The following is a 20,358-nucleotide window of genomic DNA, read 5'->3' on the forward strand; positions in this document are numbered from 1 at the left end:
CTGTCCACTGAGCCAGACCGGTTTCGGCAAAATATATATATATCTTTTAAAAAAACAAACAAACAAAACCCACCAGTTTCTCTTCCCACGACCCCAGCTGGAGGCTGCGCCGGGGATGGGAGGGCGGGGGCGGAGCATGCGCAGTAGGAGCCAAGGAGGCCGAGCCGGAGTCGGGCAGAGCGGGCGGCTGCCCTCCTTCCGGCGCGGCCCCGCGGGGCGGCGGGCCGTACCATTCTCAGCCCCAGCCGGCCACCGTGGGCCCTCATTCCCGCGCGTCGTTTCCCAAGGTGGCGCGTGCCCCCCCGGCCCCGGAGAGGCTCCTCTGCCCCTTGGCTACTCTGGGAGCGCCGGCTAGACCCCCGCGCCCCGCGCCGGGCCCCCCCTACCCCCGAATGGTCTGCTCCAGCCTCACCTCCGGTCCCAGGTGTCATGGCCGCCCCGAGAGGCTAGGACGGCTCTGCAGCGGTCGTGCGGGGTCCGGAGCCCGCGCCTGGGGAGCCCGGCGGAGGAGACGCGGCGCCGTGACTGCGGAGGAGGCGGCGGCCGCTCGCGCTCGCGGCGATGGCGGCGTCCGGCAGCTGTATGGCCCAGAAGACCTGGGAGCTGGCCAACAACATGCAGGAAGCCCAGAGCATCGATGAGATCTACAAATACGACAAGAAGCAGCAGCAAGAGATCCTGGCGGCCAAGCCCTGGACTAAGGAGTGAGGAGGTCCCTGGCGAGACGCAGGGGAGGGGAAGGGAGGGGAGGGAGAGGGCGGGAGGCCCGGCGGGAGGGAGAGCTGGGGGGTGGGGAGCCTGCAGGGAGGAGGACGGAGGTGCACCTGGAACATGTTGGTCTTTCACACCCGCAAGTAGAGCCTGAGCCCCTCCACGGGGGCTTTCTGCGTCTCCCCTTTCTGTTTCTTCAACATGTTCGCCTCTGGAGGATGGAAAAGGAAAACAAATGGTGATTTTGGGGGTGTCACTTCCCAACATCCCCATTGGTATACATGCCCCACACTCCACCTTGAACCCTATGGCGATGTATACACCTTGTCGGGACCTTCACCTGGTCCCAGACTGGAGGCTACAGCCAACCCCAGGAGCTCTGAGCCATTTGTTGGAGTTCTGTAATTGCTGTTAGTTATTCCAAAAACACACGAGACTCTACCCAGTCTATTGTTACTCCATCGGTTTTAATATCCTAGAAATTATATCGATAGAGCGAAAGGCTTTGGCCCCTTAGTAAAAGCCCTGTGTCCCTGGGAATGTTGACAAGTGGAGGATTCTTTTCCTAAGAGCAGAATTTGTTAGAGGGGAGGAAAAAGCGCAGTCTGTCTAATGGAGAGATAAAAAGGAGAGCTGTGGTCAACAACAAAAACCATATTTCATCTGTCTTGCAGTTTTTTACAAGGCAGGCTATACCTGTCAGTATCCAAATCCAGCAGCATGTATTGAGCCCTTAATATGGGCTGAGCACTGAGCTAAAAAATCTCCACATGTCATTTAATCCTCATGACAAGCCAGGCAAATACAGCAGCAACTTATTTCATGGTCACAGAGGCAAAAGCTCCAAAGTGAGCAATAGCTAGACTTAAAATCAAATCTCACCACTGTCACTAATTATTTGACTGATCCTAGGAAATTGTTTTATCTTTTTTTTTTTTTAATCTTTAAAATAGAAATAAGACCTGTTGGTGGTGTCATGAAGATTAGATGAAGTGATATATAAAAAGGGTCTAGAATGTATGTAAGAGGAGCACACTAACTTGTGTTTTCTTGTTCCCAGTACATGGAGGAGCCCAGATTATAATTCATGTCTTGACTCCCAACACCAGGTCTCCATGTCTCCCACTTGTGATTGAAATCTGTGGGCAGAAATCTTAAAAAGGCTTCTCGGAGCCATTGACTTACCACTCTATACAGACTGGCGAGTTTGCCTGGTGGTCTGCCTGCTTCTATAGCGGGCTAAGCATTTTAGGCTGATTCAGCCTATTAAATATTTGGGAACTGTCATCTTGCCTCACTGCCTGATTGTGGCCCTAATTGTATTCATCTTAGCTGTCTTGGGCTACATCAGTGAGATGGCAAGTGTAATTTTGTTCAAGAGTAGTTTAGTCAAATCCATAGCTGACAAAGTCTGAAATAGTGATTATTGTAGAACTCAAGATATTAGAGCTACATTTTTTATTTTGAGGCTGATAGCACAGAGGGAAGTTTAGTATGTGACAGGCACTAAGGCACTAAACGACGCTATACATTATTTCATTTAGTTTATTTCCTCCTAACAACTCTATGAAATACCGCTGTTTACAAATGAGGAAACTAAGGCACAGATATTAAGTGGTTTCAAGGCTAGTTAGAACTTGGCAGTGCAAGGATTCAAACCCAGGTAGACATGTCAGAGCCCACATTCTTAACCAGGAGGCCAGAGGTTAGGCCTGAGAACAGTTAGGCACAACCATCCAACTATTATAGAATCACAGTCAGATTTATTGATTCCAAAATTAATGGGGAAAAGGTCTTTTGAACTGGTCATGTAGTTACTTTTACCTCTTTTCTGTTTGAGTAATGTATTCTAAAGCACTATTTCATGCTCTTCCCTTGCCCCATGGGGAAATGTTTGGGCCAGACTGTGACATGTTTATCATTTCCATCCCCCTGCAGAAAAACTCTGTCCTTTTCTACTTCCTCTTTCCCACATTTTACACTTTTTCCCCCTTCCATCACTGTAATTTCTTCAATACTCATTATCTCCAAACAAACTCTTTTGAAATTGTACTTTATGTAAGAAAGTTAATTACACCATGCTTTTGTTTTGCAGTCACCATTACTTTAAGTACTGCAAAATCTCAGCGTTGGCTCTACTGAAAATGGTGATGCACGCCAGATCCGGAGGCAACCTGGAAGTGATGGGCTTGATGCTGGGGAAGGTGGATGGGGAAACGATGATCATTATGGACAGTTTTGCTTTGCCTGTAGAGGGCACTGAAACGCGAGTAAATGCTCAGGCTGCTGCGTACGAGTACATGGCCGCATACATAGAAAATGCCAAGCAGGTAAAAACCTTGTTCCTTCAAGTGCAGTACTGCAAGTTAGAGAGTCTCATGGTGACTTTCAGCTTTCTAAACTTACGCTGCCCTCGTTAAAGTTTATGTTTTAAGTTATTTTCAACAACTTCTATATAAAATGTATGTGAGATTAGCATTAATTTTTAAAAAATAAATTCTCACACTCGAGAGAGTAGATCTTAAAGTTGATCTTAAAGTTTCTTATCACAAGAAAAAAAATTGTAACTATGTGTGGTGATGGCTGTTAATTAACACTTATTGTGATCATTTTGTAGTATATACATCGGTACGATGTACATCTGAACTAATATAGTGTTATATGTCAGTTATATCTCAGTAGAAAAAAATTTTAATTCTCACACTCATTATCAGATGTGTGCTTAAAACAAAAGCCTTAGTAATAACCTAAATGTTACTGAGTAGAGAACTGATTAAATAAATTATGGTATAGTCATACAATGAACTGCTAACCAGCATTTAAAAAAAATAAAAACAAAACTAGTTATATATTTACTGATATGAAACAAACCCCAGAATATTTTAAGTGCAAAAGCAAAGTGTAAAACACTGTATGTGGTATATGCTATCGTGTTTGTTTCTGTTAATCTACATATATTCAAAGAATATCTCAGGAAGATAGGTATGTAAGCAGCTGGGTATAGTGGCAACATCTGGGATGAGAAACTGGATAGTTGAGGGGAAGGAGGTAGGAAAAAGACTGAGTAACCTTTGTATCTTATTAATTTTTTGCTTTGGTATATATTATCTATTCAAAACATCTTTTTTTTTTTAACCTGAAAGCAGCATATTCTGTGAACTAATCTGCACATGATTATTTTACTATAATGCTGTGTAAACAGACAAATAAGTTTCGTTAAGATCAAACAGGAACCTCAAGCTCCCTTGCCCTCTTCATTTGTTAGGTTGGGCGCCTTGAAAATGCAATTGGCTGGTATCATAGCCACCCTGGCTACGGCTGCTGGCTTTCTGGGATTGACGTTAGCACTCAGATGCTCAATCAGCAGTTCCAGGAGCCATTCGTAGCAGTGGTGGTAAGTGTTTTAATTAAGTTCTTCACAAAGATTACTAAAACAAGTGCACCGAGAAATAAAGCTAGTGTAGTCAGAGCACTACACTACCTAGTGCTCTACACTACACTACACTACAAACATAGGCAGATTGACAAGTTTCTGGTGTCAATCTGCCTGGGTTTGAATCTGAATTCTACCGCTAAGAAACTGGGACCTTGAACAAGTTACTTTATCTCTCTGTGTCCCTTCCTCCACTCAGTAAGATGAGGGTGATCCCAGCACCTTTGTTGATTGAATTGAGTACATTAGGAATTGCTAGAATAGCTCTTGCTGTTTAGCGTTCTAGATGCAATACAGGCTACTATGAGGAAGGCAGAAATTCATCTAAAAGAAAAAAATATTCCTGAAAAAGAAGCAAATCTTCAAATAATATTCTTAAATAATATACTAATTATATCTAATTTCTTCATTAACTATGAGACATTTCTATACTTACTACTTCATTGAACTTTTATGTTCAATGGATTTTTAGTTAGTGATTTTTTTTTCCTGTTATTTGATTATTTTAATTAGTGTGTGTTTGTATAGTGTTTTATGTAGATATATATTTCTAGGTTTATAGTGTTTAAACAAATGGAAGTATATAATGCTTTTATAATTGGCAGATAACTAAATATATCTTTTTTGTAGATTGATCCAACAAGAACAATATCTGCAGGAAAAGTTAATCTTGGAGCCTTTAGGACATACCCAAAGGTAATTTTTAAAATTATAAGTTGGTATAACTTTTTAAATTCCGAATATTTGAATTATTTTTAAAGTTATGTTATGGTTAATATCTAGTTTTGTCCTAAAACAATTTAATATTTACAAAATAACAGTCAACTTGTCCTTAGCACTAATTGTCCTTAACAGAAGATAATACATTTGTGCTTTATATAGTTAATTTTATTAGCAAGGCAGTCTTCATTTGTTAATAAGTGTTTGTATGCCCACAGTATCCTGACAGGCACTAGAGAAACAAGTGAAGTATATCTATTTCCTTCCCTGCAATGTAAAATAGATATTAGCACAAGTATACATCACTAAAGGACAAAAAAAAAAAGGAATATAAGGCAAATCCAGTCTTCAGCCACCAAATGGGTTTGAAGGAGGATACAAGCAATACACATTTTTATTACTAGAACGTTTATGTTCAATATTTGGCTTCCCAAAATTAATGTTTCTGTAAATAGAAAGCTGCATATAAAACATGTTTTTCCTGCCGAAACCGGTTTGGCTCAGTGGATAGACTAGAGCGTCAACCTGTGGACTGAAAGGTCCCAGGTTTGATTCCGGTCAAGGGCATGTACCTTGGTTGCGGGCAAATTCCCAGTAGGGGGTGTGCAAGAGGCAGCTGATCGATGATTCTCTCTCATCGATGTTTCTAGCTCTCAATCCCTCTCTCTTCTTCTCTGTAAAAAATCAATAAAATATATATTTTTTTAAAAACATGGTTTTCCTCTGGTTTGCTTATTTTTCTTTTTTATGTTTTCTTTTCTTCAATTTTGTTAGGGATACAAACCTCCTGATGAAGGCCCTTCTGAGTACCAGACTATCCCTCTGAATAAAATAGAAGACTTTGGTGTACACTGCAAACAGTAAGTAATTTAAAGATGCATCTGATGCCAGAGACCTTATAAGAAACCTTAGAGATCATACTGTCCAAGCCCCTTACAGATGACAAAATGCATTTCATAATATCTTTTAAAATAATAGTAAGTGTACAAATTTAGGAGAATATTTGAACTTTTTATTAATAATTGTTTTAGTCACATTGTCTTTCACACAACCATAAACATTTTATGAGTGTATAAGATACTTGGTCTGTTAATGAAATTAACAGTTAAAAGAAGTTATATTCAGGACCAAGCTGACACTAGCCTGTCTGCAACTTCAAAGTACTCAGGTTCCATCTAGCAAAAACTCTTCCTACATTTCACTCCAAAAATTAAAGTAGCCATACTAAAAACCAATGAATTGTATGCTTCTTTAAAACAGTGAATCTTGCCAAAACCAGTTTGGCTCAGTGGATAGAGCGTCGGTCTGCGGACTGAAAGGTCCCAGGTTCGATTCCGGTCAAGGGCATGTACATTGGTTGCGGGCACATCCCTGGTAGGGGGTGTGCAGGAGGCAGCTGGTCGATGTTTCTCTCTCATCGATGTTTCTAGCTCTCTATCCCTCTCCCTTCCACTCTGTAAAAAATCAATAAAAATTTAAAAAAAAATTTTTTTTTTTAAAAAGTGAATCTTAGGGTATGTGAGTTACATCTCAATTTCAAAAGTGTTAAAGAAATGGAGGACAGTTTTATCCACCTTCTAAATGTATCTTGCCACCTCCTGCTGTCATCTTGCCCCAAGCTATCTGGAGCCTGAATCGAAGCACTGGCCTTCTCACTAGTCTTCATCCTTCTGCCCTTCACTACCCAACTAATTCTGTTAAAATCCAAGTGAAAATCATGTTCCTCCTCAGAATGACTTCCCTTCTCACCAAGAATACAATCCACATTCCTCACCATGGCACTCACAACCTGTGTGGTCTGACCCCTGTAACCTCTCTGAGCTCATCTCCCGCTGAACCTTTGCTCTATTCAGAACAGGAAGAGTAGCCTCCTTATGGTGTGTCAGACATGCCAGGTAGGCTCCTGCCCTAGGGCCTTGGCCCTTGCTGTGTCCTCTGCCTGGAACATTCTTCCTTTTGTCTATGAGGCTCACTTCAGTCTGAGATTCATCAGTCTGTCCCATGTTTCCATGCCTGTGTTTTCTGCTCCTGCATTGAGCGTCTGCCCCCAGGTGTCAGTGTGCATCATAGCAACTGTACGGTCAGCCGGTCGATTGGTTTAGGCGTTTATATATATATATAGATGGTTGAATTTTTTTACTTACTAAATTTGTGCTTTTGTTTCATAGATATTATGCCTTAGAAGTATCATATTTCAAGTCCTCCTTGGATCGCAAATTGCTTGAGCTTTTATGGAATAAATACTGGGTGAATACGCTGAGTTCCTCTAGCTTGCTTACCGTAAGTACTATAATTTCAGGGGGTGGGTTTTAATTTTACGTAGGCTACATAAGACGCTTAATATATCTGAAACTCTTTTTCATGGAGTAGTTACATCTGACTTGGCCAAGACAGCAGGTCTGGGGTCAGATTCTGCATGACCAGAGTTGGATTAGGATAATAGTCCAAGCAAAAGTCTGTGTCGTGTACTATTAAGACCAAGTCCAAATGGCAAATACAGTACCCAGATGAGGGTCAGATCTGCCCCTACCTTAAAGAGACAGAGAAAAAATACTGTTTTTTTATTGGGTATTTCAGTAGGACTCAAGGTACAAGTGACAGAAGACCCAGCCAAACTAGCTTAAACAAGAAAGAGAATCATGTGAGCTGCAAAGTTGAGGAGTAAGGAATAGTTCAGCTTCAGCTAAGTTTGCATTCAAACAGTATTATGAGATCTTGGTCCTTCTTTCTCGGCTTTGATTTCATGTCAGTTTGCTTCAGTTTCAGGCTTCATGTGAAAGCAAGATGGCAGCATTAGCCTCAGACCTCCTAGCCTCTCAGTTTTACATTAAAAAGAGAAGATTGAGATACACACACCCTCTCGCTCCCTCCCCTCTCTTCCTATCTCCCTCTGTCTGTCTCTCTCCCTCTCTCCCCCAGGACTTTGTGTGTGGGCTTTGCTTAAGTCACATGTCCATGTGACAGATCCGGGCCAATGCAAGTGATTTACTAGTGGGCTGGGGTAGAAGAAACTGTTCTAGGAGCACATGGACTAAGAATGGGGAAAGGGTTGTCCCAGAAGGAAATCAGAATATCATTACCTTAAAGCAGCAGATGTTAGGCAAAAAAGTTGCTGAATATTTTTCAATATTATCATTAAAACATAGTATACTTAGAAGGATATTTATATATTTATTTATTTATTTATTTCCAACTGTATTTTTATTGATTTTGGAGAAGAAGAGAGAAGGATATAGAAAAACATCAATGATGAGAGAGAATCATTGATTGGCTGCCTCCTGCACACCCCCCACTGGGGATTGAGCCTGTAACCCAGGCATGTGCCCATGGCTGGTATCAAACCTGGAACCCTTTAGTCCACAGACGGTTGCTCCATCCACCAAGCCAAACTGGCTAGGGCAAGAAGGATATTTATTTAACAAGCATCTATCTATGCTAGCTATAGCTTAGCCAGGAACAGTTACAGTTTGTTTTTTGTTTTATTTTGTTTTTTACTTAAAGAAAAAAAAAAGATGGCCACTTCCTATAGTATAATTTAGCATAATATTTAGAACCACAAAATTTGGAATAAAATTAACTCATTTCAAACAACTGCCACTTTAGCCATGTTTGCCCTTCAGAAAGTTACTTAATGTGACCGAGCCTTTCTTGGGTTCAATGATCTTAGTGCCCACATCATTAAGTACATTGAGAATTAATTGAATACTTTATATAAAGCAGTTAGCAAAGTTCCTGGCATATAATAAATCCCCAACAAGTTATTTTTGTTGTTGTTATTTGGTTCATTGTATTCAGGGGGAAAGACCCCACTTGAGCATATATACTATAACTTGGAACACAATTCTGGCAAGTTTTCTTTCTTATTTTTTATCCTTAACAGTCAGAAGTAGCATATTAAAAGGAAGGAGAGTGACCATAGCAGCAAACTTTTATTAAGAGCTTCCTATACGCTAAACGCTGCTAAATGCTTTATATGAGTTCTTTCCTTAGAGGCAAGTGTACTCCCAGCAGCCAGAAGTGACACATGGTAGCAAGGGAGAAAGCATGTAGACCAGGGATCCTCAAACTTTTTAAAGTGGGGGCCAGATCACGGTCCCTCAGAGAGCTGGAGGGCCGGACTATATGAACTACTAATTCCTACTGTAACACCTCGGCTGCGCTCACTGCCCAAAAAACCTGGCGGGCCGGATCAGACTCCTCTGCGGGCTGCATGTGGCCCGCGGGCCGTAGTTTGAAGACCCCTGATGTAGACCATAGCAGCCTGAACCTCTGTATAAAGGCAAATTTACTTAGTCTTTGGCTGTCCCTGTATTACAGCACTGCATATATTGAGAGCATTAATAATCAAGAAGAGGTTAAATTATATTTCTTCCTTCCTTATAGTTTTATATATAGTACATTGCAGCATTTTAAGAAAAAAATATATAAATATATGTTCAACTCATCTATTTCCCCAGCTAAAGCATGTAATCTAAAAATTACCAGAAAAAAATAATTTTCTGATTTAAGAAAGTAGTCCTCTTAAGAAATTATTCTCTGTGTGTCTAAAATGTAATTGATGTCATTTTATTTCATTTTAATACTATAACTGTTTCTGCCTTCCTACACTTTCATGGCTTTAACTAATCTTCCAAATATGAAGTGATCTATAAACTTGAGGGTTTTCTCCAAACTTGAGGTAGGGGACTGTGGTAACGGTGATGGTGTCCTAAACCAGGGGTCTTCAAACTACGGCCCGTGGGCCACATGCGGCCCGCAGAGGAGTCTAATCCGGCCCGCCAGGTTTTTTGGGCAGTGAGCGCAGCCGAGGTGTTACAGTAGGAATTAGTAGTTCATATAGTCCGGCCCTCCAGCTCTCTGAGGGACCGTGATCTGGCCCCCACTTTAAAAAGTTTGAGGACCCCTGTCCTAAACCATTTAAATCCAGGCAAAGTAAATTGCTTCCTTAAAAATGTAAGTTTGTAAAATTGAAGTATTGGTAGCATTTTAAAGGGCCCTTTATAGTAACTTCTAAGAGGCCCGGTGCATGAAATTCGGGCGGGGTGTCCCTCAGCCCAGCTTGCACCCTGTCCAATATGGGACCCCTCCAGGAATGTCCGGCTGCCCTAAGTGGGCAGTCGGACATCCCTCTCACAATCCAGGACTGCTGGCTCCCAACTGCTCACCTGCCTGCCTTCCTGATTGCCCCTAACCACTTCTTCCTGCCAGCCTGATCACCTCCTAACCACTCCTATGCCAGTCTGATTGATGTCTAACTGCCTCCCTGCCAGCCTGTTTGCCCCCAATTTCCCTCCTCTGCCATCCTGGTCACCCCTAACTGCCCTCCCCTGCAGGATTGATTGCCTCCAATTGCCCTCACTTGCAGGCCTGGTCCCTCTCAACTGCCCTCCCTTGCAGGCCTGGTGCCTCCCAACTGCCCTCCCCTGCTGGCCATCTTGTGGTGGCCATCTTGTGTCCACATTGGGGCAGGATCTTCGACCACATGAGGGCAGCAATGTTGATCTTGTGTTTTGGAGTTATGGTCAATCTGGATATTACTCTTTTATTAGATAGGATAGAGGCCTGGTGCATGGGTGGGGGCCAGCTGGTTTGCCCTGAAGAATGTCCCGGATCAGGGTGGGGGTTCCCTTGGGGTGTGGGGCAGCCTGTGGTGGTTTGCAGGCCAGCCACACTACTTGGTGACAAAAGCAGAGGCCCTGGTATCTGGAATTTATTTACCTTCTACAATTGAATCTTGGTAGCCTGGAGCAGAGCCAAGCCTCCTGCTCTATCAAGTGGCTGCCCCCACTTCTATAATTGAAACTTTGTATCCTTGAGTGAAGGCATGGGCCTGCCAGAGTGTGTGGAAAGCTCAGCTTCCTCTGTTGCCAGGGAAACCCAAGCCTCCCTTCTGGTCTTGGTTGGGTTTATTTGCATACTCTCTCTTATTGGCTGGTGGGCGTGGCTGGTGGGCGAAGCGGAGTGATGGTTAATTTGCATATTACTCTTTAATTAGATAGAATGATGGCAGCAAATAACTTTTCATGTTTGGTGATTGAACTGTATTTTCTATACACTGTCTTATAAACTGAGCAAACAGGATAACACTCTAATTGCTGCCAAGTTTATTAAATCTTCATGCTCTTCTATTGAAAATATAGAAAAGAAATGGACTATATACTTCTTAACTCATCTTCATGAAATTTTGTTTTTTATTTTAGACATTTTTTCTAAAAGATGTCCCATAAAAATCTTTAAAAATATTTCAGTTAAGCACATATATATATATATATATATATATATATATATATATATATATATATTTTTTTTTTTTTTTTTTAATTTTATTTTTTTTTAAAGTCTGAAATTGGGCAAAATGATTTATACAGGGATGGGCAAAGCAAAGTAGGTTTACAGTTGTGAAAACACTAAACAGAGTTTATTATTGTTATAATCATAACCTGCAATTCTTTTTTTAACATATTTTTATTGATTTCAGAGACGGAGAGAGAGAGAAAAATCAACATCAATGAGAGAGACATCATTGATTGGCTGCTTCCTGCAGCCCCCACTGGGGATCAAGCCCGCAACCCAGGCCTGTGCCCTTGACCGGAATCAAACCCAGGACCCTTCTATACATAGGCTGACACTCTATCTACCGAGCCACACCGGCGGGGGCATAACCTGCAATTCTTTTTCCATATGAACAATTAAAGCTACTTTGTCCCACCCTGTATATATTCCAGCTTACCGAATATAGCTGTGCATTGTGAGAATATAGCAGTACTCTAAAATAGCGGTCGCCAACAGGTGGTCCGTGGACCACTGCTGATCCGTGAGGTCTGAAAGGTTGGTGACTGCTGCTTTAAAATATAACTCTGGTTAAAGTGAGGTGGAGGGATTATATGTGTTTCTTGTCTTCTTTGTATTGCTCTACATTTCCCAAATTTCTAACAGTTATTAAAGCTTGGCCAGGTACCATAGACCATCCTAAGATCTTTATATATGTTACTGAATTTAATCTTCACAATAGCCTTAAGGTCGCAGTTATCACCTTCTTCCCCCATTTTCAGAAGAAGACTTAAAGACATAGAAAAGTAAAGCCACTCTCTCAAGACTTCACAGCTAATCTGCAGCAGAACCAGAGCTCAGATCTGTGAAAGCCTATATAACAAATAATTCACTGACTATCCACTTATATTTTCATAGTGGAATTCTTTGTTTGTTTGTTTTGTTTTTGTTTTTCACTAGAGAAGATTTATTTGGGCAAGTAAAGAGAAAGTACACTCGAAGAGAAATTTCCAGTGGGCTGCTTAGAGAGCTGCCTCATAGTGGAATTCTTTGTAAATGAAATGTTCTATATTGAAGAGAGTTATCTAATGGTAGACTTGTATTATACACTGAAACAATATCATTTCCCCCACAGAATGCAGACTATACCACCGGCCAGGTCTTTGATTTGTCTGAAAAATTAGAGCAGTCAGAAGCTCAGCTGGGACGAGGGAGTTTCATGTTGGGTCTGGAAACACACGACCGGAAGTCAGAAGACAAACTTGCCAAAGCTACTCGAGACAGGTAAAAGCAAATCTGTTCTTGTCCCTCTTTTTATTTCCAGATTTGCAAATAATAGGATTCAAATTCACTTACTTATAACTTAGAATTACTCACTGAATTTTTTTTTTTTTTAATGAAGCATCTGTACTGATGTTTTCTCTATAGTTTATTGTGAGATTTTTTTTTTTAATATATTTTTATTGATTTCAGAGAGGGAGGGAGAGGGAGAGAGAGAAACATCAATGATGAGAGAGAACCATTGATCAGCTGCCTTTTGCACACCCCCTACTGGGGATAGAGCCTGAAACTTGGGTATATGCCCTTGACCGGAATCAAACCCAAGACCCTTCAGTCCACAGGCCAACACTCTATCCTCTGATCCAAACCAGCTAGGGCTAATCATTAAATCTTAAAAAAACAAAAACAAAAAAACTTTTGCATAAGCATGTCCTAATCCATTCTAACCTAACTATTTTCTAGGAATTAAAGTAAGATTTATTAATTTTCGATTTTTTATAAAGTTTTAAAGCCCTAAGTAGCATGGTAATGATTTTATCTCCCTTGTTATTCTTCTGAAATAATCTTTTGTTTAGTATCCCAAATTTCACTGCCAAGATTTGTTAGAAACAAACTTGGGATATGTTCCCTGATAACTTAGGAAATAATTATTTGGCGCTGCCGATGCATACAAGATTGAAACTACCTAAATAACATTTACTTTAACAAAATTTTGAGTTTTAATATGATAATTAGGGGCAGAAAGGAAGGGCAAAGCATGTTGACATCTGTATAAACCAAAACCTTGGTGTCCATTTTAAGAAAAACGGGATTTTTCGGTGTAAAGGATAAGGGAAAAGGGAAGACAATGTATATTAGAAAAAGAAGCCCCATTGGGTTAAAATTACCTCATTCCTTTCTTTTTCATGGGTTTTCAGAATGATAGAGCTACTAGCCTGGAAAAGAATTACATTTTCCTTTGACATTAGGTATCAGTTTTGGTATTTGCTCTGAGTGGTCAGCAAACTCATTAGTTATCAGAGCCAAATATCAACAATACAATGATTGAAATTTCTTTTGTGAGCCGAAAACTGACTTCTGCCCATGGGCCATGAAGTTTCAAACGCACTGTACATGTGCACCCGCAAGTGGTATTCTGTGGAAGAACCACACTCAAGGGGCCAAAGAGCCACATGTGGCTCAAGAGCCGCAGTTTGTCGACCACTGCTCTAAGTCTATTTTCCTTATATGTCTCTATAAGTCTGTGATTTGTAATTTTAACTACATTTACATCTCAATTTCTTATGAAGCAAAAAATGTCATTATGGGAAAGCCTTTAATTACATAAAAAGGAAAGTAGAAAGGACAAAAGTAGATGTATAAAAGTAGAGGATTTTCCTGTTTTGGGTAACTTTCTAAAAATTGCATCTCCTCTGAATATTGGTGGATTGTTATAGTTTTCAGGGAAGGTAATTGCTTTTTATTTTTTACTATAGGCCCGAGGCACGAAATTCATGCAAGAGTTAGGGTTAGAGTTATGGTAATGGTTACAGTTACCTCACCCCCTCCCTCACAGCTGCGCGGCTGCCTCAATAGATCCCTCCCTCACAGCCATGATGGCTACAGCCCTGGCTTCGTCTCATCTAATTAACATATTATGCTTTTATTATTATAGATCAATTCTAAAATCTAAGTCCTTTACCCACTTCACTAACTTTGACTTTTAATTCTTTGAAGGATGTTTGTGTTTATTTCAGGGAAAAAAGCATAGGATTCTTTAAAGTCATTTTTTAAATTATTCTAATAAACAACAAGGAAAAGAATGATAGAGTTTAATGTAATATTGAAATCTATATATTTATGAATTATATATGTTAGTCACCTTCTAAAACAAAACTTTTCCTAAAGCTGCTGACACATAAGAAAATTAACTGTTATGAATTCTATCAAATTTCACTTTATTATTCCTTGTGAAGGTGCTCATAAGTAGTGAAATGGTCAAAAGACATGCAGGAGGTTAAAAATAATGAGAAAAATTGGTATGTTTGAGGGAGTCTGAATAGGACTGAAAGTCATTATTGGGGGTTCAGCAATGGAACGGGAGGGGGCTTGTATAGTTGAACCACTTTTCAGGTCTTGTGACATTATGTAATGTGTTTTTTCTTTCCAGCTGTAAAACGACCATAGAAGCTATCCATGGATTGATGTCTCAGGTTATTAAGGATAAACTGTTTAATCAAATTAACGTCTCTTAAACAATCACTAAGTAGTACTTTTGCCTGAAAGCCAGTGTGAGAAAATACTCAAGTAACATTTTAAAAACAGTTACCAAAAATCTGATTAGAAGTATAAGGTGCTCTGAAGTGTCCTGAATATATTAACATCCTATAATAAAAGTCCGTAAAATGAAATTGGTCTTTCATTATTTTGTGGGAGGGGGTACAATATTTTTCTAGTATCCTTTAATATCCTAGAATTGAGGAAAAGAAATATAATCTTTCTTTTTTTTTTTAATATATTTTATTGATTTTTTACAGAGAGGAAGAGAGAGGGACAGAGAGTTAGAAACATCGATGAGAGAGACTCATCGATCAGCTGCCTCTTGCACATCCCTGATGTGCTTGCAACCAAGGTACATGCCCTTGACCGGAATCCAACCTGGGACCTTTCAGTCTGCAGACCGACGCTCTATCCACTAAGCCAAACCAGTTTCAGCAGTCTTTCTTTTTTTTTTTTTTTTTACTATGCTTTTATTTACTTTTAGAGAGAGAGAAACATCATTCGGTACCTCCCAGACACACCCGAACCCGGGATTAAACACACAACCTGGTTGTGTGCCCTGACTGGAATCAAACCCACGACCTTGCAGTGCATGGGACAGCACTCAACCGACTGAGCCACACCGGCCAGGGCAGAACCTTTCTACTTCTTCAAGTGTCTTGTCTTTCTAAATTAATCAAAGAATTTCAGCATTTCACTTGCCATACTGATTATCGGAGCTACTTCTCAATTTGCTTGTACATTAAGTCCTTTCTGAAGGTCCTTATAACTCCAGGGAAACCACTTTTACCATAGGATAATTTATATAAATGAGTTAAGTTCATAGAGCATCTCATCACATTATAATGAAATAGCATTGAATAGAGCAGTGTTATTTGAGGATCTTTTGATAGTCCACTAGTAAAAACATAATTTAATACAGTATTTTTGTTTCCCTTTGAAACATTAACCAAGCCACACCATAAGTGATTTTCAGGAAAATCAAATAACTTATTTGAGACAGAGTCTAGCACAGGATGTATAGTCTTTCAAAAACTCACCAAATGCCTTTACTGAACCAGGCCCAGTTTTTCTCTCTGAAGATATTCTGAGCAAGAGAGACATGACCACTGTCCTTGCAGAACTTAGTCAACAAGAACCAAAGCCTGTTGCTATTAAGGGAGAAATAAAGTGTGCTGGGGAACTGGAGAAAAACGCTTACCCCAGAGTGGAGTTACCCAGGTGAGCTTACTAAAGGAAGTGCCTGGCATTAGGCTGGAATTTTAAAGGAGGACTACCCAGAAAAAGCATAATGGGGAAGCAATTACTTCTACTGGCAGAGACCAGCAATGTGTGCAGGCCAGAGGCAGAAAGCAAGAACTTTAGAACCTTCAAGAGCTGAGACTCAGATTTGAGTGTCAAGTAGAATGTGGGGAGTGGCAAGAGATGACTTTAATAGGTATGATGAGGGTAGACCTTGCAGGAACCTTTTGGATCATCCTAACGGCAATGGGGAATTAGTGTCTTAAACAGCAGAAATGCTGAAGTGTTTAAGGTTTCTAAGTGCATTCTGTTAAGAGATTTGGGGGTGATGGCTGGGTGAAAGCAGATGAGATGACCTGTGGCAAATAAAGAGTGAGCAAAAGACCCAAGACAAATCGAGGAAACATCAGATTTTAAAATGGCAGAAGAAGAAGAGATCACTGAATGAAGCACAGAAGTAAAACTTTCAGAATTTGCCTTCACATGCTGCCAAGAAGTCAAGGAAAGCAAAGCCTAAAAGCTCCCCATGAGATTTAGCAATGAGATGGTCTTTGGCAAGCTGAGGAAGCCAGGTACCATTAGTAACCAAACACTTTCTCAGTTAATGATACATGAACGTTTTGGTCTCATTTTATATGCCTTTAAGTAAAAGCAGACACCCCAGTTTCAGATAGCTCCAGCTGACCTCCATATCTGTGCCCTTTAAAAAAAAATCTGTTTGCCTCCAACAAGCAACCAAAATCTGTATTTACTGCCACAGCCTTCAGCAACACCCAACACTATACCGAGTCCCTCAGGAACCCTCACAAGCTTGTTGAGGTTTCTCTGACAGACATGATTGAATAGTTAAGGTTCTGACATGAAAGAGGAGTAATTGAAGTCACTGTGAAACATATTGGCATTTTTCATTCCAAGACTAGAATATAATTATCCATATTTAAATTGACATTTGTAACCTGATCAATTAAGACATCTTGGTATGAAAACAAAGGAGACATCTATAATACTTTCAACAATAAAGATTTTTTTTAAAAAAATTTAATATATCTTACTGATTTTTTTTTACAGAGAGGGAGAGGGATAAAGAGTTAGAAACATCGATCAGCTGCCTCCTGCACACCTCCCACTGGGGGTGTGCCTGCAACCAAGGTACATGGCTTTGACTAGAATCAAACCTGGGACCCTTCAGTCCGCAGGCTGATACTCTATCCACTGAGCCAAACCAGCCAGGACAAGATAAAGAAAAAAAAAAAAAAAAATTTTTAAGCCAAAATCAGTTTGTACATTGATTGCAGGCACATCCCTGTTGGGGTGTGCAGGAGGCAACTGATCGAGGTTTCTCTCTCATCAATGTTTCATCTGTCCCTCTTTCTCTCCCTCTCTGTAAAAAATCAATAAAATATTTTTTTAAATAAATTTTTAAGACATCTGGTGTGATGGAAAATGCATATAACAACAAAAGTAACACACAACCAGTTGCTTAAACAATAAGAATGTTTGGCTCACCTAACTCCAGAGTCCAGAATCAAATTTGGCTTAGGCACAGTTGGATTAGTTTTCCTGTTATGATTCTCAGCTCTGCCCTACACATGTTGACTAAACCTAAAGCAGATTCTGCCAAAGTGGCTGCATACCACACCATGCAGTGAGGGGGACATAGCTGCTCATGATTGTCAACATAAGGTTCCCACTTCAGTCTGAGTCATCTAACTTGAGTAATGAGCCCATCCCTGGGATTATATATAGTGACTGCATTAGACAAATTAAGGGCCACCCCTGGAACTGGGAGTAGGGTCGATACCCAAATAACTACTAACATTGAGAAATATTACAGAGACATCAATGTACCTTTACTCATTGGAGCAGCCCACGCAAAAATAGCAAAAAGGATCATTGCATTTTTTTATTGATTTTTTTTTTTTTTTGAGAGAGAGAGAGATCATCAATCAGCTGCCTCCTGCATGCTTCCTACTGGGGATTGAGCCTGCAACCTGAGCATGTTCTCTGAATCAATGGGCAACCCTTCAGTGCACGGGAAGTGGCCCAAATAACTGAATCACACAGGCTAGGGCATATTTGCATTGAATTATAGATGTAGCTACTTTAGCAGTCAGCAGCTGTGTGTGTCACTGCAGGTTGCCCAGGACCAAACCAGAGAGGGTCAGACCTGCATTACCACCATTTGTCCACCATCCAGAACTGAAATATCATTGCTGACATGTACACATAAGGAACTATTTGACATTGAAATTGGGTCTCAAAAGAACAGTTGGCCCAGAAAGAACTCACTCCAGACTGATTCATTTGTCTTTCAGCATAACCTTTCAGCTTGTCTCATTTTCAATTCTTATATTTCCAGTAGGACATGATCTCACTCATCTAGGGGAAATGATGAACAACATAGACTGATGAACAAGAACAGGACCAGAAATAAGGAGCCATGGGTCAGACTGTTGGACCTCAGAGGGAGGGTGGGGATAAAAGGGAGAGATCAACCAAAGGACTTGTGTGCATACATTTGAGCGTAACCAGTGGTAAAGGACAATAGGGGAGTGGGGGCATGAGTGGGGAGGGGTGTAGGATTGGAATGGGAGGCTGAGGACAAATGTGTAATACCTTAATCAATAAAGAATTTTTTTATTTTTTTTATTTATTTATTGTCTATTGACTTTATTTTTTATTTTTTATTTATTAAATTATTATCTGTGTACATATCTTACCATTGCCCCCTCCCTCTCCCATATATGCCCTCCCTCCCCAGAGTTTTGTGTCCATTGGTTGTACTTATATGCAGGTATACAAGTCCTTCAGTTGATCTCTTATCTCCCCCAAGAAATTTTTTTTAAATGTAGCTACTTTATTAAAAAGCAAGATCCTTTACAAATAATTTTAAAGTATCACTAAATTTTTTAAAAATAAAGTATCTCTAAATTTTAATGTACTGTTAAAATCACTTTTAGGCCGAAACTGGTTTGGCTCAGTGGATAGAGCATCGGCCTGCGGACTGAAGGGTCCCAGGTTCGACTCCAGTCAAGGGCATGTACCTGGGTTGCAGGCACATCACCAGTAGGGGGTGTGCAAGAGGCAGTTGATCGATGATTCTCTCATCGATGTTTCTAACTCTCTATCCCTCTCTCTTCCTCTTTGTAAAACATCAATAAAATATATATTTAAAAAAATCACTTTTGGTATAAGTACTCCAATTTATATTATTGAGATTTTAGTAAATCAAGCTTCAATTTGCAACCATTATTCAGAAACTAATGAATTGGTTACTTTCCATACAAAGTATTATCTTACAGCCTTGAGCTATACAGGAGCTGAATAGGCCATTTTCTAAGCAAAGTCTGTTTTTTGTTCACTTTCAACTTGTTTCAGAGATAATTTCTCAAGCTCCTTGGTGATAATATACAGGAAATGTCAATCGTTATCAAAAACTTAAAATCCCAATGTCCGCGTAATAAAACTGGAGCCAGAGACATAGGCCAGAGAAGAGATGGAGAGAGAAATCAGTTGCAAACAATTCAGCAACATTAACTATTATATTTATTGTATATTGTTGAGAATAGATGCATTTAGTACCATTTTTAGGTTACGGTACATGAGCACTTCATTCTACATGTTATGTTTATTGGTTAACAAGAAAACTCCACACAAGTTGTTACTTTTACATGAGGAGTGCTACCAAAAACAAAAGGCCAACAACAAGAAGAGGAGCTGTTGGTGCTCCATTGTTTCTGAATATGGACAATCAGCTCTGAAACTAAACATCACACAGTCCACTTGAGGGATGTAGTCTGAAGATTGTTGTCATAAATTAGTATGACTGCCTACTTAGTATTCAGGATTTTGAAAAATCACCGCATTGCACAATAGAATAATAAACTACCCCAATAGAGCAGCCACTTGAAAATAAACACAGAGGGGCAGGAGCATGCTAACTTTACAATGAATCAGAGAAACTGTTTGGGAGTTGGAGTGCTACATACTGCAGAGGCTCAGAGTTTCCAAAAACTTCTGTGAGTGATGAGGTACAGATGTAGAAGTCAGGCATGCAGAGAAGACTTCATTTATATTGCTAAGTCTGCACTGTATCTACACGTAGCTGAATAAACTGAACTGAATACAGACTGTTGAGTTCCAAGGTTTCTTTCTATATTTCTGGATTGTTTTAACTGTGAATTCCAAAGACACATGCATTGTTGAGCAATGTGGGGGGGTGGAGGGGGTTCATTCTGGGAAGGTGGTTTTTAAAGATAGGAAAATATATACTACACAGAATGATGGCTCTTATTTTTACTCATCCTTATGGTATAAGTAAAAGATGATTATGTTAAAATTATGGTGAGGTAATTATTTCATTCACTGCTTAATGACTGAAATGGCTATGTCATTGTGTTTGCAAAATATTAGTTAGAAAATGGAAGATCTGTGTGTTCTCT

General features: G+C 40.0%; 1 protein-coding gene and 1 long non-coding RNA gene across 4 annotated transcripts in view; one reads left to right on the top strand and one right to left on the bottom strand.

Annotated features, from left to right (window-relative positions):
- Positions 1 to 561: 561 nt before the first annotated feature.
- COPS5 (COP9 signalosome subunit 5) lies at positions 562 to 14,805 on the top strand (the record flags this gene model as incomplete). Of its 2 annotated transcripts, none has more annotated exons than XM_084864394.1 (8): positions 562 to 704; positions 2,807 to 3,041; positions 3,977 to 4,105; positions 4,775 to 4,840; positions 5,639 to 5,724; positions 7,033 to 7,144; positions 12,270 to 12,418; positions 14,565 to 14,805. In XM_084864394.1, the coding sequence occupies 8 exons, from the start codon at positions 562 to 564 to the stop codon at positions 14,647 to 14,649; spliced, it is 1,005 nt and encodes a 334-aa protein (XP_084720520.1). In that variant the 3' UTR covers positions 14,650 to 14,805. The 2 variants fall into 2 exon arrangements, with proteins under 2 accessions (XP_084720520.1, XP_084720521.1); XM_084864395.1 differs by having other exon boundaries at positions 574 to 712.
- The window catches only part of LOC311611880, a 90,438-nt gene continuing 70,783 nt past the window's right edge, over positions 704 to 20,358 (bottom strand). Inside the window, exon 3 of one of the 2 annotated variants that reach the window (XR_014793172.1) lies at positions 704 to 922. This is a non-coding gene — a long non-coding RNA (uncharacterized lncRNA). The remainder of the gene's footprint in view (positions 923 to 20,358) is intronic. The other variant, XR_014793173.1, reaches the window with a different exon arrangement.

Source organism: Pipistrellus hanaki (genome assembly GCF_964339955.1).
Source record: "Pipistrellus hanaki genome assembly, chromosome: 17".
NCBI classification, from domain to species: domain Eukaryota; kingdom Metazoa; phylum Chordata; class Mammalia; order Chiroptera; family Vespertilionidae; genus Pipistrellus; species Pipistrellus hanaki.